This window comes from Wasmannia auropunctata, unplaced genomic scaffold (genome assembly GCF_000956235.1).
Source record: "Wasmannia auropunctata unplaced genomic scaffold, wasmannia.A_1.0 LD336061.1, whole genome shotgun sequence".
NCBI lineage: Eukaryota > Metazoa > Arthropoda > Insecta > Hymenoptera > Formicidae > Wasmannia > Wasmannia auropunctata.
This window is the reverse complement of record NW_012026829.1, coordinates 660,142-684,949: the sequence shown is the minus strand read 5'-3', so window position 1 is coordinate 684,949 and position 24,808 is coordinate 660,142. Positions and strand designations below refer to the sequence as shown.

General features: G+C 42.6%; 2 protein-coding genes across 4 annotated transcripts in view; one reads left to right on the top strand and one right to left on the bottom strand.

Moving 5' to 3' along the window:
* The first annotated feature begins 4,528 nt into the window (after positions 1-4,528).
* LOC105450418 (integrator complex subunit 3) lies at positions 4,529-14,374 on the top strand. Of its 3 annotated transcripts, none has more exons than XM_011690239.1 (10): positions 4,529-4,607; positions 5,049-5,647; positions 5,732-6,293; positions 6,380-6,575; positions 11,411-11,552; positions 11,978-12,526; positions 12,608-12,701; positions 12,792-13,159; positions 13,467-14,025; positions 14,166-14,374. In XM_011690239.1, exons 1-10 carry the CDS (start codon positions 4,533-4,535, stop codon positions 14,238-14,240), a joined length of 3,219 nt encoding a protein of 1,072 aa, XP_011688541.1. In that variant the 5' UTR covers positions 4,529-4,532; the 3' UTR covers positions 14,241-14,374. The 3 variants fall into 3 exon arrangements, with proteins under 3 accessions (XP_011688541.1, XP_011688539.1, XP_011688538.1); XM_011690237.1 differs by having other exon boundaries at positions 11,384-11,552; XM_011690236.1 differs by having other exon boundaries at positions 11,384-11,552; positions 11,978-12,701.
* Positions 14,375-16,296: 1,922 nt separating this feature from the next.
* The window catches only part of LOC105450482 (protein groucho-like), a 66,777-nt gene continuing 58,265 nt past the window's right edge, over positions 16,297-24,808 (bottom strand). The window contains 6 exon segments of the mRNA XM_011690334.1: positions 16,297-20,236; positions 20,700-21,303; positions 21,617-21,895; positions 22,026-22,093; positions 23,382-23,597; positions 24,231-24,422. Of these exon segments, the coding sequence (XP_011688636.1) occupies positions 20,129-20,236; positions 20,700-21,303; positions 21,617-21,895; positions 22,026-22,093; positions 23,382-23,597; positions 24,231-24,422 (1,467 nt within the window). The 3' untranslated portion in view covers positions 16,297-20,128.

The window sequence follows — 24,808 nt, the reverse complement described above, 5'->3', positions numbered from 1 at the left end:
ATTTTCACATCCAATAGCAATGTTTTTGTCAGTGTTTTGCTATAAAAAAAAAAAAAAACTCAAGTGACCAACTTGTATTTCGCTCCCATGGATCCAGGCTAAAAAAAAATATGCAACGCTTCGTTACGGAAACCATACAAACCACGTGGCGTAGATAATCAGGCTGCACCTGATTATATCTTTCACGCGTTGCCCAAATAGACAGTCTTCTTCTTTCTTTTTTGCTTCCATATCAAGTTCCCCTGTTGACGTTGGCTATTATTCTAGAAAGAGCTGTTCTGACTATGCAACTTATCAAAAGGCTAGGTAGATATAGCCTTTTTTTTATGCTCCTACTCGGAGTCTATTCAAAGTAACGGTTAAAAGAGAATGTCCGCAAGAAAAGGTGGTCATTAAATTGTGATAATATAATATCGTGTCGGGATATTAACGATAAGATAAGGCGTATATACTTGTACTTTGTAGTAAGAATCTAATCAGCCGTATTAATGACGAAATTGCACAAATACTAAAATTCCGACCTCTCCTGAAATTCCTGCACCGAGAAACTCCGATCGCGCAAGAATAATAGTGGAACCTTCGAAAATCGGCGGAGCATAAATCGGCGCCCCGGGCATTCCGAGATTTGTTGTAATTTTATCGTGCGATAAATATTGCTGCAATGTTAAAACTTTTATTGCTATATAAAGTTCTCTTTACACATGTGTATATCTGTTAATGGGTCGAAAGACAGGTTCATTACTGCTCCGCCGCCGCTTCTCAGCTGCTTCACAAACAAACGTACGCCCCCGTGCAACTTGCACGACCTCAGGCGCAACAATGCGAGTTACATTCATGAAGAGGGCACACGACCGAGGGAGTTGTATTCATAAAGGCGAGATAAATCAGCCGATTGGCTCCGAGCTTCGTTTTTCACGGACGAGAGATAAGGCGGCTCTCTCTCCCACCCGCGCGCGGATATATTTCGCAAAGCAACAAAGAAACCCCTCTCTCCCACCCCCACCGCCCCCTCCACCGTTTAGGAGATCCGTACTTTCCTCGACGTTACTCCGGCGCGTTCCATGAGCGGATTATTAAATCTTGCGCGTTTCCCCTGCGAACACAAAATGGCAAAATGGCGTGTCCCAGTATTTCCCCTCCTCTCCCTCCACCACCCTCCCTGTTTTTCTCTACGTAGCGCGTACGGCTCGCGGGCCCCCGGTCCAGTTATATCTTACGTTCGTGTGGCTCGTGGTAAAACATGACTGCAGGATTGAAGTTGGCACGGCCACTTCTCTCTCTCTCTCGGAACTTCAGAACCACGAGCGAGCGAGCGAGCGAGCGAGCGCGCGCGCGCGGGCGCGTCACTCATACGCGCGCCCGAAGATCCTTTATATTGCGAGCGATGATGCGCGAATCGCCAATGATAATGCAATCCACAGAAATAGACTGTCGAATACATATTTCTCGTCTCCGCGCAATTCCGTCGCGATACAATTTGCCAGACCAGAGGACGGACGATATACATATTTATTACGTTGACGCGACGCGACGGATTGTTCGGGTGGATCGCAGGTGTCTCGCGGCCCGCCGTCCGTGCGTAATATTCGCGACGAGTTCCATTATTTTTATTCGACGCATCCGTCGATGCCTTCCGTTCGCACGGAAGAAGTGGAACGAGCCGCAGGAAAACATCATATACTCCTCTTCTCGGCGCCTGCCTTCACGCGAATCGGCAGAGCGGCGTCACGTCGCGGTCGCGTGTAATAGCGTTTTTCGACTCGCCTGCACGCGAAATCCTGCGAAATCCCGGATCTCGTTCTCTCGGGAACCACGAGTGGCCGACGCGCGGGGGCAATCGAGAGCGGCGCGGAAAATTGCAGCGGAGTCGCGTTTTTCACGCTCGCCGCACCGAAACTGTTGACGTCACTCGCTGCACGGAGTAATAAATCTCTCACGCTCGTATTTCGCGCACGCGATAGGCCGGGGCGACGACGGCGACGTTACATGTATGTACTGCAGTGTACGTCCACGATTCCGTCGAGCGGAATTGCATGATCGCGCGAAGATGAGACGTCCGGTCGCGATCGACCGACGTGGCCACGAGCGTGGCCGGCCGTTGTCGCAGGCACGCCGCGTAGCGTTTCGGCGTCGCGCCGCGCCTCGTGACACTCGCCTCGCCTCGCTGCGGAAAATGGCGACGAAATCTCGGCCTGGAGGCGTCTCGCGGACGACGAACCGTTTTTGGGAGCACCTCGGGATCGGGAAAAGGGATCCACGCGGAAGGGGTTAGGGTGTCGGCGAATGCGGAGGCGTGTCGCGCAAACACGTCGTCGTCGTCGTCGCTGCCGCCGCGAGTCGTCCCGGAGAGTCCCACTCTCGCGCGAACGGAAGCGGTGCCTCTCGAGACGGAATCGCGGCTCGCCGTCGAGCGGACGACGCGGAGGACTCGGGGAAGTTTCTCACCGGAAAGGAGAGCCGCGACGAAGACGAAGGGCGTTCCGCGAGGACGCTCGAGCGGCGAAACGAGAGAAGCGTGGCCGGGACGCCCAGCGCGATTAGCGGCGGCTAGTGCTCTCACGGGTCACTCGTCCCCGCTGCGCGTGCGCGCGCGCACGCGCGTCATTCCGCCGGAGCACGCACGGCTCTAGAGCCGACGGAAAACGGGATGCTTCGCCACCTCCGAATCTTGAGATTTTCAGCATTCTCGTTTTCTTGAATTTTTTTTTTTAATTTTCGCCCGAACATATTCAGTAATATCGAGGAAGTGTAACGTGCAGCTTTTCAATTAATTTACATCGTTGATTTCTCGAAATTACTATTGCTGTCCCGTGGTATCTTTTTTTTTTTTTTTTAATTTTAGATGAGCGATTTCTGATGACAAAACGGGGCTCCGAAAAAAATTTAAGTACTCGTCCCATTGCGAACTTCAAGGAGCTGAGAAGCCGATTACCGAAAAACGAGGAATTTTCGCGTGATTTTTTCTTTTATTTCATCTTCGTCACGGCCATCGTTCTCGATTGTTGTCAGAAAATTTAACTCCAGTTTCCCGAATGGGAAAAAAACTCTTGAAAAAAAAAAGACGACTCCGCGCATCCTCCTCGCGGCATTCCGAATTCTCCGCGACGATCCGATTCGCGAAGTTTCGGCCGGTATCGCAACAGCGCCTATCCCTCCTGCCCCCCGTCGCCGCCGTGCCGTCGTCGCCGTGATTGTCGGAAAACCGCAAAAGTTCCCGCGCGCCTCATTAACGACGATGGCGCGACGGTATATATACTTATTATTAATAACGGCGTGGCGAACGAAGGACGAAGTTCACGAAGACTCGTCGACGTCGATTGCGCCCCGTCCGCGATAATTGCACAAAGCCTCGCGCGCACGAGGCGCAAAGAGGCAAAACGCAATCCACCATGAAGACGCACTCTCTTCCGTTACTCGCTCCGCTGTCCGCCGGGTGATTAACCGCTGAAAAAGAATTCCTAGGGCGAAAAAGTTTCCGCGCGCGCGACCGGACCTCTTTCTCGATCTCGCGAGGAAAATCGCGTCAACCCCCGACGTCGACGGTCTGTCCGTTCCCGTCCGTTCGTTTCGCCGCGATGCAAAGCGAATCGACGCGTCGCGAACGAGCGTCCGAGCTTATTTTAAATTGCAAAGGAGCTCCCAATGCGAAATGACGCGCGTGTCAATGAATAATTTCATCGGGCGTGATTATGTAGATGCGCGTGAAATGAGAAAAGAAATTACCGCGAGATCTTTTTCGTCGCCGAGAGAGCGTCAGCCGGAATGGACTTTTGTGGCCGCGGCGGAGTCCTCTTCGTCGTCGCGCGTGAATGAAATCGGTCTCCCGTGGCCCGAGAGACTCTCGAGGGCTCTCCGCTCCCGAGTGAAATTCTCAGTCTCGCGAGGAGAGACCAGGACGCCGCTTGTCACCCCGAAGTGCGCCCGGCGTGCAGCCGGCTCTGCCGTAGATCGCACTACTTTTCCACGGTATCCCACCCGGGAGCGCCGTGTGTACGGGCTGGTGGCCGCTGATTGGCCGGCGACGATCGCCGGGTGCGCGACGGGGGCATCGCGGACACGAAGCGGGGCCCTCTCGACGACTGGGCGCATCTATCAATGCGCAATCGCATCGGAGCTGTAGACGGAGAGTCGTCGGGGAGGTCCGCCGGAGACGCGAGGTATAAACACGGTGGCTGGTCCTCCGCGCACACGGCACGGGCACACGTCGTCGGGCGAGGTGGAGCGGGCGGCGAGAAGGGAGAGAGTCGAGCAGGAGCGAGAGAGACGGAGAGGGGTGGCGTGGTGGGAGGAAGCGAGAAAGAGGGAGAGCGAGAGAGCGAGCGATACCGTGCCGCGGGTGCGAGCGAGAGGGGGCGAGAGGGAGCGAGAGAGTGAGGCCGTGAGCGAGATAGAGCGAACGAGTAGGCCAGCGAGACGATCACGATGCACGGAGGCGAGCACAAGCGGCCAGGGGCACAGGGCTGAGGGCTGAGGGCTCGACGGGGCCTCGAGTAACGGTTCACGGGCCGGCCGCCCGGCGCAGCCAGCGAGCGATGGAGCAGCCGAAGTCCCCGACGTCCCGGCTATTCAACACGAGCTGCGTCGAGAACAAGGACGAGCTGGAAGAGGTAACATAAATATTTGAAATAGTCACTGGGTACGTATCGGGTGCGAGGGCCTCCGCCATTGTTGCGACGGTCGCGCACGTTGGCGAACGCGCGGCGCCACATGCGAAAACGCGCGTTCTCGCGCGGAATTCGAAAACAGCGGGGATCATCCCCGTGGGGCGATTTCCCTTCCCCGATTCTCCCTTCCTTCCGCGTCCCCCGCACTCCCCTACCTATCGCGTTCCGTCGAGCGATTCGACTTGCGGCACGTGGTCACGTTCTAAATTGGAGTGTTGTTTCCTTGCGTGCTCAAAGTGTGCACTTTGACTCTCTCTAAAGTATTAGATAAAAATTCACGTGATTCCCTTGCACACCCCTTGGCTCTTCGAGTCAGTGGAATCGAGCGATACAATGTGTAACTATTTGACTGGTCACTGGATACAATGTTTTTTTCTCTTCCAGAAATTGGAAAGATGCCACTCGACGTTGCAAAATCTGATCACGGGACTCTCGGAGAAGGAGGTCCACGACACGCTGAACAATGCGGTGTGCAAGGACAAGACGCACGAGGAGGTCTCCCTGGGTTTACTGGTGGTGATCCTGACGGATCCGCAGAACGCTGCAAAGAGTTACAGGGACTTGACGTTGATCACACGAGATGGCCTAGCCATTGTGCTGCTCCATCTCAATCAACTAGTACTGGAGAAATATTTGAGATTAAATGACGTTACCAGGAGCCAGTTACTGTGGTTGCTAAGGGAAATGATAAGGACTAGTGTAACAAATGTGGACAACCTTTGTTTGAGTTTGTTGAGGCATGCGGCAGGCGGGGACATTTCCCCGAAGAACTTATTCCTAGTTGACGCCCTCTTGGATATTTTTCAAGAGAATCGACCGTGGTTGGACAAATTTCCGTTTTTAGTAGCATCAATTGTGTACACGTATTTACGATTAATAGAAGACCACAATGCACCTCATCTGGCTGGTTTACGGCAAAAGGAAGTGACCTTCACGGTATCCCTGATAAGGGAACGAATGGCGGACTGTCTGGCCATTGGAAGGTACTGGCGCGATTAGAGAGCTCTCGAATGGCGGAACGTCAGGCAAACTAACGCGTTTCAATTGTATTTTTTTTTTTTTTTCAGAGATCTGGTTCGTTTGCTGCAGAACGTCGCGAGAATACCGGAGTTCGAAGCGCTCTGGAAGGATGTATTACTCAATCCGAAAACTCTCTGTCCAAATTTTAGCGGCGTCCTTCAGCTGTTGCAAACCAGAACCTCCAGGCGATTCCTGCAGTCCCGCTTGACGCCGGAAATGGAGAGGAAACTCGTGTTTCTCACGAGCAACGTCCGCTTCGGCAATCACAAGCGTTATCAGGATTGGTTTCAGCGGCAATACCTGGCAACGCCCGAATCTCAGTCGTTGAGGTGCGATCTTATTCGCTTCATCGTCGGAGTTATACATCCCACGAACGAACTGCTGTGCTCCGACATTATCCCGCGATGGGCGGTAATAGGCTGGCTGTTCACAACGTGCACTTCCACCGTGGCCGCCAGCAACGCGAAGCTGGCCTTGTTCTACGATTGGCTGTTTTTCGAACCTGACAAAGACAATATCATGAATATTGAACCTGCGATTCTTGTTATGCACAATTCAATGAGGTCTCATCCACCCGTCACTGCCACCCTTCTAGATTTTTTATGCAGGGTGAGTTGCACACGTGTATATATACATACGTATTTGCTTCACCGGGAAATTCAGAATGTAATAGGAATAAAAATTTACACTTACAGATAATACCAAACTTTTATCCCGCGCTAACGGACAAAGTCAGAAATGGCATATTTTCATCGTTGCGGCAAATTCTGGAGAAACGCGTTCTGCCTAGCCTATACCCGTTATTCGATAGCCCGAAACTCGATCGAGAATTAAGAAGCAAGATACGAGAGACCTTTAAAGAATTTTGTCTGCCACCGAATACGGAGCCTGGTAAAGCATCCTGCCAACCTATCTTTATGAACATTCTATTAACACGCATTGCATTATCGTAAAAGAAATACTCTTCAGATAAATAAAATTTTCGATTACGTTGTGTAATCGAAAATTTTCGCCCATATTTAGAACGCGCTTATAATACTGCACGCCGTGCAAGAGTTAGAAAAGGGGATTGTTCTATAGTATATGTATATAACGTAAACTATGTGCTAAATGCGCGCTAACATAGTCGTACGTTGTATATTGCACGTCATGCTCGAGTTGGAAGACACTGAACTTTAGAGCATAAACTCTGCTACTCGAAACAGTGGATTCTCGAACAATTTCGTAAATGTGAACCTGATCGCTCCAAAATACATCGTATATCGTACGCGAGTTGAAAGACTGTACTGCTGTCGAAACTCAAGACTTGTTAGCGCGCTAACATCAACATATTATAAACTCGTTCCGAATATGGGTCTATTTCTTTTTTAATTTTTATGATTAAAACAGTTTAATTTTTAATTGAAGTTTGCTTGGCTCGCAATTGAATAATATGGACTGACTAGTTTTAAGCCTAGAGGGGGAGATTCATAATAATATGTTAACTCGTCAATTTGACAAAGAACTTTAATATACATCAAAAATTATATTTATTATAAGGTTTGAGTAGCTCTTTTTGACAAATAATTGATAATTATTTTGATATTTACAATCAAAAATTTTTTAAAATTGAAATGAGTCATAATTAATGCACTCTTCAAAACGGGAGGTTGAGATATTATTTATGTCCATTTCTATCAATGTAGATTAATTTTAATTTCTGTTTAATTTACTCTTTAGTTTTTTTTTAATTCTTAGAACCAGAAAAAGATAAAAAATAAGTTAAACCATGATTAATCTACATTAAAAACTGGCTTAAAAACAATTTGTAATGTGTTATGCATAGTGGATACATTGTGTTGTAGAGGGTTCGAATTCTTGATTAAGATAAATTATTAAAACTTATATTATGCGGTCTGTTCGTGTTGTTTGTATTAAAAATTCTTGTTCTCTCTCTCTCTCTCTCTCTCTCTCTCTCTCTCTCTCTCCAACGTCCAAATATATTTCTGTACTTATACAGAAATTTTTGGAGAGTTTGAACAACACGAACAGATCTATGTATCACAGACTACTTGGATACACAGATTTCTATACTACACAGTGCATTCTTTTATGAAAATATATATGAAACATATATGTGCAGAGTGAGAACGTTGATCATGTGCAATGCGTATGATACTAATCGGCTACTTCACCCTCACTACCTAAGTTAGCGACCGGATCTAATATAGAAATCTGTGACTTGGATATAAATTTTAAACAAAAACATCCATTATTTTACATTTTCATACTAATTGCTAAGTTTACATCAACTGAGTTCTTAGTTAATTTGAACATTTCACAAATAAAATATATTGAACAGTACTAGGCTGGAGACGAATCATAAATGATATGTTAACTCGTCAATTTGACAAAGAACTTTAATACACATCAAAAATGATATTTATTATAAGGTTTGAATAGCTCTTTTTGACAAATAATTGATAATTATTTTAGTATTAACAATCAAAAATTTTTAAAAATCAAAATGAGTCATAATGCACTTTTTGAAACGAGATTTATTGTAAATTCTTTTATCGGGATAAGTTTAATATTTTTAAATTACATTTTTACTAGAGTCGCCGACATACTAAAGACCATCAATCCTGAGAAAATTTTCGTGATTATTTAAAGGATTCAAAGGGTCAAGTTGTTTTTTTTTCTAAATGGAGGAGCTCTAAAGATATGAAGGTTACCTTTACTTTTTGAATGGAATTATATAATTTTTTTTACATAATATGATTCCTCTAATTATTCTACATATAAAAATGTTAAGGTAAAGTTATCGAAAAATCAATATATTACGAGATATTTGAAATACTTTATCATACCATATTTTGACATAAAGTATGAAATATCTCATAAACTATTGATTTCTGGATAATTGTACCTTAATACTTTTATGCACAAAATAATGAGATGAATCGATTGGTGTAAAAAAAAAAACATAGAATTGCTTTGAAAATTTTTTATAAAGCAACTGTATATTTTCTTAATTCCATTTAAAAAGTGGAGGTAATCTTCATGTCTTTTTAGTACCATCTAGAAAATAGTAACTTTATCAAAAATACATCCTCCTCGAAAGCATTCAAGGGTAAAACCCAATCATGTTGAAGAATTTCACAACAGTTGAAGAAATGCTTTCTCTGCTGAACGCAGTCTATGATGTCTGACGATGTTGACGAACTGCAGCCAGAAATATGACAATTCTTGTTGGCATGCTATGCAAGCAAATTGGCATCTTCGTGTTTATTATCCAGCCAAGCCTGTCAAGAGATAGATTTTGAATAAACTGGCAATTTTTGAAGACAGAAACAATTAGACAGTTTATGTTTTGATGTCTATACCAACTCTTGGTATAGCATGTCATTAGGCTTTGTTATATTTCTGGTGGCAGTTAGCCGACATTGTCAGACATCGTGAACTCTGTCTGATTGCTTTTCTGTCTTCAGAAACTGCTAGCACGCTCTATTCAATTAATCAAAATATTCTATCTCTGCAGGCTTGGCTGAATATGCAGATTTCAATTTGCTGACATAGCATGTCAGCAAGGCTTTGCCACATTTCTGGTAACGTCTGGTGGCAGTTTGACGACATCGTCAGACATTATAGACTGTTAAGCCATGTGCACAATGGAGGAAATATTAGGAACTGAAATAAATATAGAATTTCCTATCAGACACCGTGTATATCGCGATTAAATACTAAAAATAATATTTTCCTCCATTGTGCTCACGGCCTAAGGACCAGAAAAATTTAAGCAGTAAGCGAATCGACCAATCATAATCGAGGACGTAAGACCATAACGTACAAAAAGTAGCAAACTCAACATGTTAATTTCTTTACATTTTTTCTGTGTGCCAAGGCCCTAGCTCTGATCAAAACTGTAAACTCTATAGTTTACATCACATAAATTATAGATTTTAGTTAATCGAGTGAAGTTTTGGAACGCAGCTCAGATTGGCATATGCGTGTTCACTATTCAGCCAAGCCACAGAGATAAATTTTAATTAGAGCATGCTAGCAATTTTTGAAGCCAGAAAGACAATCAATTGCATACAGAGTCTGTACTTGCCTGACGATGTCGATAAAGTGCCGCCAGAAATATGGCAAGGTCTACTGATATGCCATGTCAGCAGAATGCTAACAGAAATCAAGTAGAATTTGTAGTTCCTGCTTGGAAAAATTTTTCACTTTTCACATTCCCTAAAAAAAAAAAGCATCATCGATATCCAGATAAAAGCAACATCTACAATGAGACTTAAGACTTAAGATTTAAGAAAATTGACCAATCACAATCGATTATCCTTCTCATATGAGATGAATAATCGACTATGATTGATCAATTTTCTTAAAACTTAAGTCTTATTGTAGACGATGCTTAATACAATATCTAAAATCGAGATATAAGACGTCTTTAAGACGTTTTCTTAGACGTCTTTTAGATTTGCAGTGGAAAACAGGATATTACTTAACTTTTTCTTTAGGGCGGAAACGTGAAAAGTGAAAATACCGATAAGATACTATTAAAGATATCTTATTAGTGTGTAATCGATGTTTTCACTTTTCACCTAGAAAAAAAGTTGTTTAAGCCTTGATCAAATTTGCTGCCAATCTGCCAGCAAATTGCTAGTATTTTGCTATCCGGATAATACTACAAGTACGACTCATGGATTGGCATTTAAAGACGAGATTTCTTATATCTCAATTATGATTGACTTTTAAGCCTTTATGTTTCAGAAACTATGTGTTTTAGTAAACTTTTATAAATTTGGTCTTCCGAAATAATTTTTCTTTTTATGAAAATTCTGGCAACTAGAAAGAACACTAAAAATGTATTGAGAAACTGAAAGTATATATATGAAATATTTAGAAAATTCTAAATTTTCAGTTTCTGGATATGTGTAATATCACCGACGAGATACTATAATATTAAAGACCGATATTCTTATGGGAGTTAATTCTTTATAAAATTATATCAATACTATCTAATACTCGATACTATCTGTGTTCTTTTTAATTGCTTCCAAAAACCTCGGGCCCCTTGGGCTCTTTTGATGGTCACGAAAATTTATTCAGGATTTTTTAATGGTATCTCATAGGTGATAGCATACAGAGTGTCTACAAGTTGTCTACAAGTCTAATTTTGTTCGCGTTGCTCCAAATTTCTAAAAATTTTTGCATTTGAAACGAGATAAATACATATTTGGGCGTTGAAGAGAAAGAAAGTGAAAGTTTTTAGTGCAAAAAGTGCAAGCGAACAGATTTTCTGCTTCCACTATATTTTGGAAACTGTTCAAAATATGTATTTCATAAATTTAAATTGTTTTTGAAATATGTGAAGTAGTGACAGACTTTGGCTGCGTTTTGTTATTCACTACAAGTACTTTTCATTTAGCACCACAAATCGACACAAGCATTTTTTCAACATTCAGTGACCACAAAGATAGAATGACATTTGTTACCAATTTGTGTCGCTAAATAGAAAACATCGTACGAATATTTTGACATTAGCGAACAAGAGAACGCCTCCACCTGGTAGCGCCACATAGTGGAGTATTTTTTCACTTTACCTCAATAGTGCCGTTGTTCTAAACATTTTCTACGACATATTTGACGAATCATATTTCAGTTTTCAGCACATTTATCGCTTACTAACTTTTTTACATCGTGTCCTTAAGCAGGTAATAAGGTTCTGAAATATTCAGGTAAAATGGAAGAACTCAACAAGGAGCATAATCCTGGGACTATAATAGAAAATACCACGAATTCTACCGTGGAGAACAACCACGTGGCACAGGATCCCGAACCAACGTTCAGTGACGAAGAAGAGGAGTTGTCTCCTCTTAGGTAACTTAACTATCATGTTGCATGTACCGTACTGCAATATCTAACGCATATAGTTAATACATTAATCTTTTCTATACGGAAAGATCATAGACTGAAGCTTTGTTTCATCCTATGATGACTCGTCAATACATCCGTTATAGCCGCGAGCTATAGTAAAAGACGATAAAAGATTTGAGATTCGACTACAACTTCGGTGACTGTGGCACAGTGACTATGACTGTAGACGTTTGTTGTTATCGTTTTCGATTGTGATCTGGCAAATGATTATGAGCATATGCCATATCGAAAAAAATTAAACTTCATATTTCAGAGGCGTAGGCTTTTAATTTCACTAGCAAATGATTATGAGCATATTCCGTATCGAAAAAATTAAGCTTCATATTACAGACGTAGGCTCTAATTTCACGAATTTATCTGTATTTTAGAATAGTGACGAAAGTAGAAGAAGAAGAGGACGAGGAGGACGTACCGTTGTCTACGGTAAAACTGAAAAACGATCAGAAGAACGCGAACTGCGTCGTGAAGAAGGAGGACATCACGTCGCATCTGCGTCTCATATTGGAGCCGGAGGAGTTGAGGACCAGCATAGAAACGTTGCATACGGAGACCGACAACGAGTCGAGGTGCCAAGTGATGGAAAGGATAGTACAAATGATCGTGGAGGACGAAATAGATGCAGAAACGATACCCGCGTTAGCGTCCTGCATATCAACTATCTTATCGCCGCAGATCACGACGCAGATCTTCCCGTCGGATAATCTGAACGAGGAGGTGCTGGCCGATAGTATAAGCACGCCGTTGTTTGTTATGTTTCGAAACCAATTTCAATTGTGCAAAGAAGAGGATAACAGGCGGAAGCTTCTGGCCAGGGTGCTGGCGGAAATGCAGTCGGTTCAGTCCAAGATCGGTTATCTCCTTCTTTATTTCTTAAAAGTCTGGGGCAGAGAAGAGGAGAAGAGAGAAGGCGAGCCGAGGTTAGACGAAAAACATGAAATATCGAACAGGCAAACAGTAAGAAGGAAAAATCCTTTAAACTCTGAACTGTTCTATTTCAGCAATGTTCTAAACGACGTCAAAGCATCGGTATACAAGGACTTCTGCGCGCAGCGAGAAAAGAAATTGGACGCGTGTCTGGTGCAAGATTTAAAGGTACGAGTTTTATATACAGATGTAATTAAAAGAAATATTTGTAATACTCAAAGCGATACGTTCTTAATACGTTGTTTACCGTCATTGCAGCTTTGCCACGAAGATAATATATTCATGTTATGTTACCTCGTGCCCGACGTGTACACGGGATTTCAAAACGTCGCCGTCGGAAACGTCCAGCTGTTGCACCTGGTCGTGTCCACCGTGGACTCGTGCCAGTTACAGGATCTAGTTTGCCAGATAATGCAGGGCCATCTGAAGATGTTGAAGAAGGAGTCGTTCACCACGCTACTGACGGCCAGCTTGAATTGGGAGACATTCGAGCAATACTGTTTCTGGCAGCTCATATTTGCACACGATTTTCCCATTGATTACGTACTGCCGGTTTTGCCGAAGCTACAGTTTCGTAATCACGCGGAGGCGCTCACCTCAATCTTGTTTATGCTTAAGCAAGAAAAGTGAGTAGAATATAATCGCTAATCGTTAGAAACAGGGACGAAGACTTTTGAATTTTTCTTGTAATTTTATCTTGATATCACGCAAGAACTAGCTCTTTTAGATAATTATTTAAAAAAAATTTGTTTTAAATACCCCGAATTCAGGATGTGGAATTCCACATCCACGGGATCTCTGGATGTGGAAAGCTCCATACCCTCCATAGGAAAGTCTCCGTCCCCGGTTAAAAAATCTGCTACGAAAACAATTCGATATATGAACTTTATATTCTATGTACAATACTATATTCGACTGATACAATGTTTATAGGCCAACCTTGGATCTTCTACGACAACTACTCGCCCGGCAAAGCGTCGAGGGCGATATGTTTGTCGTGGCCGCGCTACGTTATTGGTGTCGCGATTACGAGGAGAAACTCGGCGAGCTGCTCGCGAATCTACTCAGCACCCGTTATCCCGCGACCAGTCCGAACAAACGGAAACGTTCTGGCGCCAAGCAGAACCAGCAATCAGGTCCACCTACCGGCGAACAAGTTCTCGGCCACTTGGACCAGTTACGCCAGCACTGTGTGTCCTCCGCGGAATTACAGTTGTATCACTCGGAAGGGATGCAAAGGGCATTACAGCAGGCGCAAGCGGCGAGCAGCGATTCACTCAGGAAAAGTTACGGCGACCTCTTTGCGCTTGCGGAAGTCAACGAGGAGAACGAACCACCGCCACCGAGTAGTTCCGCGAGGAAACACGCTGCCTCTGGGGGAGGCGCGGGCAGTAAGGGCGGTCACAGGAAAACCGGCGCTAACACGAGAGAAAGATCCAACTCGAAGAGACCACTTCCGCGATATCATATTGACAGCACCTCTAGTAGCGAGGTAATGATTTCTTAAAAATTATACCTATTTATGTAAATCAGTATAATGTGTGTGATTATATATTATATTACTTATCAATTAATTATTGATCATATATATTATTATTGAAAAAATTAATGAATGATTTTTCTTGCCGTTAGGAAGAAGAAATCGTGAATCCAAAGCAAGCGAAAAAAAGGAAAAAGATCAATCCAGTGGGCTCGGACAGCGACTGACCACCCAGTGTCTTCACATGTCACATGGACCACGTCACGTGTGTGCAGCAAGCTAAACTAGCCTTAAGAATAGTAAGATAATATGATATACATAGATTTATATTTATGTGTGTGTATATGTATATATACATATATATAAATCTATTTAGCGCAACTTTGTAAATATAATTTACGCTAATGAACGCGGAGAGGTATACATATATAGAAAAAAATAAAACCTTTAATATGTTTCATATATACATGTTGCTCAGAGCAACAGCAAAATTGCCAGACTCTGATTGTTATTGTTAAAACATTTTGTTGAAAATTGAAAATCGGCGTGTGAAAACTACTTAAATTCGTATTCTTAAATATCTCTTATTTTAAACCCGCGTTTTTTACTCTGATCGATAATTAATATTTCCGGCAGACTTGTGTGACAGATAAAAATGACCAAGCGGTACGTCAATTATCCTACTTTCCTATATTTCCTCTCGAAATGTATGCAAGTGTATGTATTGGATTACCGCTCATGTCTGTCAAATAGTTATTATAAAACAAGACTTCAATTGGAATTGCTAAAAGCTCCTGTTTCTTTACTGTGGTCATTAAATTATGATGTCAAGTGAGAAATCGAGAATCGTTTTTTTTAGCAATACACGTCAAAATAAAATTTCCTTGTATGCACGTTTGATAACATACATTACACCGCAGTTCTCTTTTAATTTGTAAATTAATAATGATGTAAATTTTGAATTGTCATCGCATGGTATAGCATGCAGACTGAATTATACCTGTGCATTTATTGATATAAAAAAATGAAAGCGTATTTTCGATCCATAATATTATATGTGTGTATATATATATATATATGTATGTATATATATCCACATGATATCTATATATATTTACATATATATGTAATTATCTAAATTATATACATGAAAAAAAAAATATTTTTTTTTATGTATATAATTTAGATAATTATATATATATATATATGAAAAAATTAATTTCCAACATGTGTGTATGTGTGTATATGTATTTATGTATATATACACATACATAGTGATATATATATGTGTGTATATATATAAAGAAATAGTATGTAGATACATGTTATAAGACAAAGATTCATACGGTTTCTTGCCGCTGACATTACAATTCATATGGCTGTGAAGAAATAGAAGCCTTAATATGACCGTTTTCTTCGCAAGTATGGAAGCGAGAAACAGAATCTGGCAACATTGCAAGGGGTATAGCAACGCAATATATCCCTTTTGCACTTTTCTTTTTTTTTTTTTAATAATATGATTACGACGAATTTTTATCTATTGTCTAAACTTGTTGTCGTTACATTTTTCTTTTCTTTACGAAACTTTTTGTTAAAGCAATTGCCGCGATTGGACATATTCGTTGCCGTAACTCCGAACGCAATTCGAATGAGTTATTAGCCTTTTCTAGAATTAAGGACCTTCTACCGGAACGAATCGAGAACGTGTAAATTCACATACGTACCATTCCGGTGAGAAGCGTACAGTTTTACGACCAAATGTATTCAGTTCTCAATTGCGCTTGCGCGAGCACAATTATTCTCGAGAGACGCAGGGATACTTTTTATAATGTTCTGTATGACGGAAGGTTATTAAAACTTTAAAGTAATCAAAGCGATTCAATGTTATATAGCTTTAAATAAATTCCCTCTTTGTTTCAAATTTTTACTTAGATTGATTTAATAATTCGTTGCGATTATAAACTGCGACACAATATGATGACTTGTATTGTACTTTTGTATAACTTTTTACAATCCTATATATTTGTAGATAGACACATAAGGTGAAAATTGATGCGCGCGCGGTGATAACGATCGACTGCAGGCACGGTAAGTCGGTCCTCATCATTGTACAAGTATTCAATTCTCGCAAAAGATATTCGAATAATTTTCCATACTGAATCGTTTGCCGTTTCATTATCATACTGCATACGAGACACACGTGTTTCTCTGAAATGTTTAAAATTCCGAAACTACGGTACCTTCCAGGAGAAGAAGAAAAAAAGAGGAAAATGAAAGAAAAAAGCGTCGGTTGTAAAGTGTAAACCTAAGTCTCGAAAACAAAGTGCGGAGAGAGTATCACCATTTACTTACTATATAATGTACATTTCCTGTAAAATCGTTTAATCCAAAAGTCGATTGTATTATGTATCTTCTGATTGTGTGTGTGTATATACATGTATATATGCACACACATAAAATGTGATGAGAATATGTGTATGTATGCATGTATGAGACATTATACATGGTGCGATAAGAGAATTTGCAAAACGTCACGTTATATATATAATATATATATATATATATATAATTTTTAGATTCCCTACGCCTCCACTCTCGATCTTGATTTTATCTCGAAAGTATAAGTGCGAAATCGTGTCGCTGATTCGGATTAATAACAAATAAAAATAAAATAAAAAAACGAAAAACCCAGAGCGTGCCCAAATGTTCACACGAACGATTTGTGTGAAGGATGGATGCGTATGATCTCTGGCACATAACGATGACGTTACTAGAATTTTTCTATTTGTACATAAGCAACGGCGATACGACAGAGAAATATTTAAGAAAGAAAGACGAGTAATCCGACGAAAGGAAAGAGAGAGAGAGCGCGGAATACGGGGCATGCGATGCAGTTTCTGCGAGAAAGAGAAAAGGTGAAAAAAAAGAAGAGGAAAGCAAGCCTGTAAACATTAATGTTTTTAACGATCTTGTACACACGGAAGAACATGTAAATACATGGATAGATTATCATAACGCGAGTATAAACATTTAATGTTTTTAACGATCTTGTACACACGGATTACACGTAAAATGTAAATACATCGAAAATTATCGGAAGCAAACTTGTGATATCTTGTACTTACTTTCTCCTTCTCTCGAGTCTCCTTCCTTCGAAATTGCTTTTTTTTTTGCATCGATCAACAATAAATTGTCTCACTACAAGTTTTGACGGTAGTGCACGTGTATAAGTACTTTCTCTGTATGTCCCGTTTTTACGTTAACTATAATCGCACTGCTACTTCGCGTATTATGACACTTACTTTATCAAACGTGGCGTTAGGTTTACCAATGAACAATATTTCACTCGTGATGACCCCTAAATCGATGGGTGTAATCGCTGTTTATATTCTATCGCGCAGAGTACACGAGTGATCGGATTCGTCGATTCGAAATCCGATGGTACGTTCCAAGAAAGCGCGTAAGAAACCCGTTACGAAGAACGATTTTATTTTCCTTTATCAGAGAGAGAGAAAGAGAGAGAGAGAGAGGGGTTGAAAGAGAAAATTGGGAAAGTCCAACTTGATTGCGAGACAATAAAGAAAATCATAGTATTAAAATTTGTCACATATTATTATTGCTAAAAATGCAACAGGGAAAAGTGGAATGGATCCTTATTTATTTTCCTTCAAGAAATTTGCGGATACGTCATCATTAATTACATGACATATCTTTCCCTACATATAATGCATTCAATCAAAAAACCTTTCAGTTCGTCGTGTTCGCCAGCTAGACGAGAATCGCGAGAACACCATTTTCGTCGCGACTAAGCTTAAATTCAAAGTAACCATCTGTTTCTTCTCAAAGTGTCACTCGGTTTTAATACATATATATATATATACGTCAAGAACACAATAGAGAACCGTATAATTTCACTCATTTCGGCGATTGCATGGCAATTCGCGCTCGTCTGCTTGTCGAGAATTCCATTCGGCTAATTTTTCGGACGAGAGATCAATCGAAGGCAGAAATTTTACGAAATTGCTTTTTATTATATTTTACAATCGGACTAAGCGCCTTAATTAATTATCGTAGATCAATCAGTTTCTCTTTTTCTTTCAACATAAAGACCTCAATTCTGCGCAACGTCGATTCATTTATTTTATTAAATTAATAATTAGTCGATATATTTAACTAATATTACAAACGTCGCGACAAAGCTGACCGCTTCTATTGATCTCCGCGTGTCGAGTGTCGTCTAATTAAAAGTAGAGAAATAGTTTTGTTTCGATTGTGCACGGGGGTGAAGGGGGGATGGGGGCGTGGGATTGTACTTTACATAGGTATATTTAAAGAGTCCGGGTGCGCAACGCCGACGTACAGCGACGATGTACACCGTGCGTCTCGTATTATAATCGTTAATCACAATCGTCGAATATGTACAAGGATTCTGTACAGGGATTCGCATTTTGCCATTCGTCGTCACGCATACGCGCTATTATCACGTAGAAATTCGATTATTACACAGTAGGTATCGCACTATATTTACGAATGCAAAAATGGTATTCGTTCATAAACTAGTTTCTGTGCCGCGAGAGCTGTCTCAAACAGCGACAGGCGCATCGTGACACTGATACTGACACCGACAGGATCAGGAGACGACTCGAGGCCCGCGACGTGCCCGTCTTCGTCTTGCTCGGTAAATTACTACTCGATACAGCACGATTTTTCTTTTTGTCGAAATTAGAGAATTATCGAACCGAACCGAGAATATAACGATCTGCGCGATTATTCATAGCGAGTCAATTTTACGTTAATGACGTATATCTCAATAATAAAAATCTGCGCCAATCAAGCTTCTAAGAAAAAAAAAAAACATCGTAAAACGCATAGAACATGTCCTACATTTTTTAAATGCCACTTAAATATCTCTTAGACTTCTCCGTTACCTTTACAATATTCAGAAGAGGGTAATAGGAAGGAAATGTGATTCTCGTTTGAAGATACAGCGGTTGCAGAAATGGTATCGTAAAATGATGTCTGATCACATATCCGTTTACTAAAAAGCGTAATGCGATTTTTCGATAAGTAGGCCAGGCTAATCTTGATGCCGTCTTCATTGGCCGTCCACTTTAGGCGCGTTTATAATCCTACGTAACTACAAGATCATATATAAGATGAATCTTAATTGTTCGTTGATACTTTACGAGATTTAGGCTTCAAAAGACGTACGAGTTAGAGAAAGCGCTCGAAGTGCCCGATCTTTCGTCGCGGTCCACACGCTGCGATATTTTCTCAAAACCGTAACACGTAGCACAAAATCGTAATACGCAGCAAGCATCGAGTCGCGTTAGAACGTAGCGTGTATCACAGGGAGTAAGCGCTTGCGATATAATCTTTCAAAAATGTATTACAACTCAGGAGATAAAAGTTAAACTTACGCGTCCGTTCGGCGTTTCCCTTCCCTTGTGCTGCGGACAACTTTTTTTTAAACCCGTTTCCCGACGGTACCGGCGCGCAATCAAGAATCATCCTGTATATCTAACATCACACCGTTTGCGAAGGCTCTTCTCGTTTACTTTAGTGCGTATGCGAACCGCTTCGGTTGGATGGAAGCGTCGTTCCATCGTCCAACGCGGTACCGCTCGTTGTATACACGCGACAAATAGAAGGTCCCGTCCGCGCGCACAGGTATTACGCCCGTACGCGTACCGCGCGTAATCGGCGGAGAATCGGAACGCGCGCGCGCGCGCGCGCGCTCGCGAAATCGGGACGCGCACGTGCGAAATTAATATACATCGCTGATCTCCCGCTCATTCATAAACACGCGCGCACGCACACACACACGCACGTACACGCACGCACACACACACACACACACACATCGATTTTTCATTCCTCTATTTGTTAATTTCCGTTACAATATAGATTCGCGTATGCGTATATGTACACATTCATCAGTCACACGGGCTCTAAGGCCGCCGCGGAGAGAATTTCCCCCCTCTCTTGCGGGCTCCCTCTTCGCGTCCTTCCTTCCTCGCGAAAGGGTGGGACAACACATTGACGAAGTTCGTGGATTTTTAACGTTATTAAAGGATGAAAGGCAAGTCTCTTTCTTTATATTAGAAATAGGCTTCTAGTAAATCACTTCGTATACAGTGGCCTTCTTGTCGCCGGATCCGGTCACAATGTACTTGTCGTCCGCGGAAATGTCGCAGCTCAGCACCGACGACGATTCCTTGGACTGCAAAGGTCAACAAAAATATTGGCAAAATAAAACTTGCGAGAACGTCGCTATTCAATTCATAAATTTTATATATATATATATATTATTATATATATATATAATTTATGAATATATATATAATTTATTAAAAGAGATTCTTTCGATATTCGAAACGGCAATTTATATATATATATATATATATATAAATTGCCGTTTCGAATATCGAAAGAATCTCTCTTAAGAATCTGCTTACTTTTATAATAAAATTGAGTCTTAATCAACAAATTTAAAAAAAAATCGAAAAGTACAAGAAGAAGAAAAGAAGTAATTTGGCCCTAAAGAAAAAGAATATTACATCCTGTATGCATATATTTCGCTTTGCCTGAATGCTAAGATTTTAGAATGCGACTCCAGTTTAATGCCAAACGGAGACAAAAGAATGTGAATTGTATCGTCGATTGGTCTGCATTCGACTACTTGCCTGAAATATTGAAGCACCGTACGGCGTACGCCACGCGTTCAGCAGATTGTCCTTGCCGGTCGAGACGAACCACTTGCCGCAGGAGGCGAAACGCAGCGAGAGCACGCAGGAGTCGTGCAGATGCAGCTGGTACTTATCGGACTTGGTGGCGTGGAGCACCTCGACGTTCGAGTTTTCCATCCCGACGGCCAGCCACTCGCCGGTGGGGCAGTAACCGAGGGAGAATATCTGCGAGGTGAAGTCGTGCTGCTGCAGCTGCCTGCCCTCGCGAAGGTCCCAGGACCGCACGGTGTTGTCGAGGCCGCCGGTCCACAGTTTCGACCCGTCGGCGGAGATGTCGATGCAGGACGCGCCGTCCGTGTGACCCTGGAACTGCCTGACCAACGTCTGATTCTGCAGGTCCCACACGGCGATGTTGCCGTCGCTGCAGCAGCTGAAGCAGACCTTCGAGTCCGGCGAGATCGCCAGGGCGTAGCACGCGGGCGCCGACGAGGTCAGTTCCGCCTTAATTCTGGGCGTGGGACTCGCCAGGTCCCAGATGCTCAGCTGGCTGGCCTCTCCGCCGACGATCAGGGTCCTCCCGTCAGGCAGAAGTTTCACGGACCTGCGGAAGGTTTGAAGATGCCGATTTCGCTCAATGTCCCTCGCTTAATTGGCTTTGCTGTTAAGAAGCTTAATTCCGATAAATATAATCGCTTTAATTTATGCAATCACTTAGAACAACGTCTCTCTTTTCCCTTTAGACAAAATTATTTTACTTATTATCAGAAGAAATGTGATTTTATTCGCCACCTGTTTTATCAGATCAAATTATACGTACGCGCGCGCGCGAGAGAAAATCTTTTCGCGAGAGTATCCAAAGACCAACGGGACGTTTGGACGCAACTGCGAGATCACGAACCACTCAGAGCACTCACCTGATGTAATTGTCACGCTGCAAACAGTCCAGCTGCGAAACTGGTTTCACGCTGGCGCTGCCGACACTTTGGCCGATGTCCCAGACCTTGACGCAACCCTTGCCGCCGGTGTAGACGTACTTGGTCGGATTCGAGATCGTGACGGCGCAGACCACCTCGCCGTGTGTCAGGGTGTTAATCTGACGTGCGTGACGGGGGATGCCCGGTCCTACCAGAGCGTCCGTGGGGAATGGTACGGGCTGCAGTTGGCCCTCGCCGTTCATATGGTAGGAGTACGCCCTGCGCGAAATGAACGGTAAGTGTTTAACGCGCTCCTATCGCGACACGATGTGCTGTATAGGGGACGGTAGCGGAAGTGTGACTTGGCAAGACCCAAGACGACTTCACGTAAATTATAATAATTACGTACGGTTTGCCACCTGCGATGTTGTTCAGTCCGTTACTCGCGGGTATCCTCATGTGACCGTCGAAACCGATCTGCGGAAGAGACGGTCGCTTATTGTTAGTATCGCGATGCGCAGAAGACATCGTGAGGGGAAAAATAAAGGCGCGTCTGTTTAGCACAAAAAAAAAAGCGAAATAAATGGCCTTAGAGCCGTCGTATCAGACTACATTGAAGATTGAGATTAAGATTGATAATAAGATTGATAATAGAGCTGCGTTCAGCAAACAAAGCAGCTCGGTGAGCGCTCAGTGATTTTTAATTTGATTGGTTCTTGCCTATATCTAAGTGTAAAAATCAATTATAATAAAGAATCACTGAGCGCTTTGCTGAACGCATCAGCAAAGCATGAGACCTTTTCACCGACTTTTATTATTCTTTCGAGGAGGAAGAATATGCGAAGACCAAATTAACGTCGATTCTCTTAACATTTTAGTATTGATTTCGTACTTATTAATTATTCTCATCAACTTAAATATTTATTAAGTAGTTTAAGAAGACTTTCACGAATTTGAAAGCCACTTTTTGTCAAACGACAAATTAATGTAAAGATTAAACTTTATTGGCTGCTTTAAGTTTTTCATTGCAGAATAATTTCAATATATAAGGTGTCACAGGATTTAACGCACAAATTGCGGAAAATAAGAAAAAGAAGTTATAAAGTTTGACTAGAAATTTATGCTTTATTACAACGTCTATACTTTATTATTCTCTGTCTGTAAAAATGTCACATGCCACCACGTGACCAAAAAAATCGTCAAGCCATTACCGAGCCATTGAGATTAAAGATTGGAAAAATAGACGAAGTCCTAAATTTCAATCTCCAATCTCGATCTACTTTGTTCTCATTGACTGGGCTTCAATCTTAATCCTCCTCAATCTTAATCTCAATCTCCAATGCGTAGTCTGATAGTGGCTTTTTAGGAAACGGTCACCGTCGATTTGGATGGTTTTTGCATGAGTCTGACACGAGATTGATCGCGAGATTCAACCCTAAGAGGACCTCTGCCAGTTTGACCTTTCTGATCATTCACGATATATAATCCCCCCCCCCCTCTCTCTTCAGTCCGCTAGATTTAGATTTCATCAGATTCAATCTAGATCAGTTTTACGATATCCATAGAGACAATCGGAGAGAATAATGCTGCTTACATGCAGAAGTCCTTCTAGAGTCGAAAGAAATTATATGTAAGCGGTTGTAGTCCAAAATCAATTTATACTCTTTTCTTTTCAGTCGCATATATACATAAAACTAATGTATCTCAATGAATTGATGAAAGCGTGGTAACGTAAGGACTAAGGTGTTACGGGGTCGTGAATCACCATGGAGGGCCGCGCGTATGGCAAGTTGCTGTATGGCGAGGGCGACTGCGGCGGCTCATTGCCGCGGGATGGCAAGCCCTGATAACCCTGCGGTGGCGTTTGCTGCGACGATGGCGGATGATAGACCCGCGCCAAGGACCCAGGGATGCAGCCCATAGTTGGCGTACAACTGCGCGAGCCCTTCGCCGCCGCCACAGGTGTACCCGGCTTGTCGACCTGGCGAACGGCACGGTACGTGTTTTGCGGGTAGCTTTTGCAGACGCTCACTGATCTCGCAATCGTAGCTAAAGCTCTCGACCTCGTGCCGATTGCGAATGCAAGCTGACCGTGCTCAGCCGGTCGTATATATATATATATATATATAATACGCGATATCTTTTCCCTTCGCGTTTCGTTTCGCATGCGGCGGCAGAGAGCCGCTGCCTCGAGACGATCAGTCGAGTGAGTTAACGAACAAAAAAAATATATATATATATATGTGCTGTCGCGGAGATGTTATCGATATCGTTAGGGCCGTCAGACGCAAGAGCTCTGCGCAGAAATTGCGTCATACAATAAATTCTTTGTGCTCGATTAAAGATGCTTTCGCCGGTTATTTCAACAATCAGTATAGTTTTGTTATGCCGTTTGCCGGATTTGATCACCGTTTTATCGCTCGAAAATAGATACATGAAGAGAAAGATGGCATCGTCTGACGACCCTAGGGTACCACGCAAATTAGAAGAGAGATCGACTTTTTACGTTCGCACCGCGGGAGGGTTTTTTTTTTTTGGTATGTATGTGAGCGACAGAGTCACGGACTGGGCCGGGTCGCAGCGCCGAATAAGCTTACTCTCCGCGAGATCTTACATCTTTACTTTTCAGAGACGGTGTACTACGGGCGGAGGAGCTGCCGCTGCGCGACGGCGGCCTGTCCTTTACGGATGCCGAGCCCGCGCCGGATACCGGTCCGCCAACGTGGCCCGGTGCGCCCAGCTTCTCCAGGGTGCCGTTTTCACGTGGGTCCGAGTGCTCCCCGTTCGCGTGCGGCGACGACGCCTCCTTTCGCGACACGCAAATATCAGGATTTTTCGTTAAGCGAACAACACGCAAATAATCGTACTTAAGCATAGCATGCGATAGCACGAGTCTTTTAGATCCTCGGCAATTTATATCTTTATCTCGCACAACTTTTTTCCCTCGTTTTTTTTTTAATATCAAAATATACTTTTCACTTTCTAAAAGTACAAAAGCATGGCTATCAAAATCATTTCGCATCGTTTCTCCCAGCAACGTTAGTTTTTAATTGACATTAAACAAGTGTAAAGTTCAAAACTTGCATGCAAAGCAATTATGCAAGATAATTATAGTTGCGTGTAGACAAATTTAAGATTATGTTAATAGATATATATTCATCTAAAAATTAACAAACAAACGGCGTTTATTCA

What these genes read in the sequence shown, in the direction of transcription:
- LOC105450418 (XM_011690236.1), top strand. Translation starts at nt 4,533, where the DNA reads ATGGAGCAGCCGAAGTCCCCGACGTCCCGGCTATTCAACACGAGCTGC. An exon ending in GTCTGGTGCAAGATTTAAAG is followed by an intron (nt 12,702 to 12,791) that starts GTACGAGTTTTA and finishes CCGTCATTGCAG; the next exon opens with CTTTGCCACGAAGATAATAT. An exon ending in TTTATGCTTAAGCAAGAAAA is followed by an intron (nt 13,160 to 13,466) that starts GTGAGTAGAATA and finishes CAATGTTTATAG; the next exon opens with GCCAACCTTGGATCTTCTAC.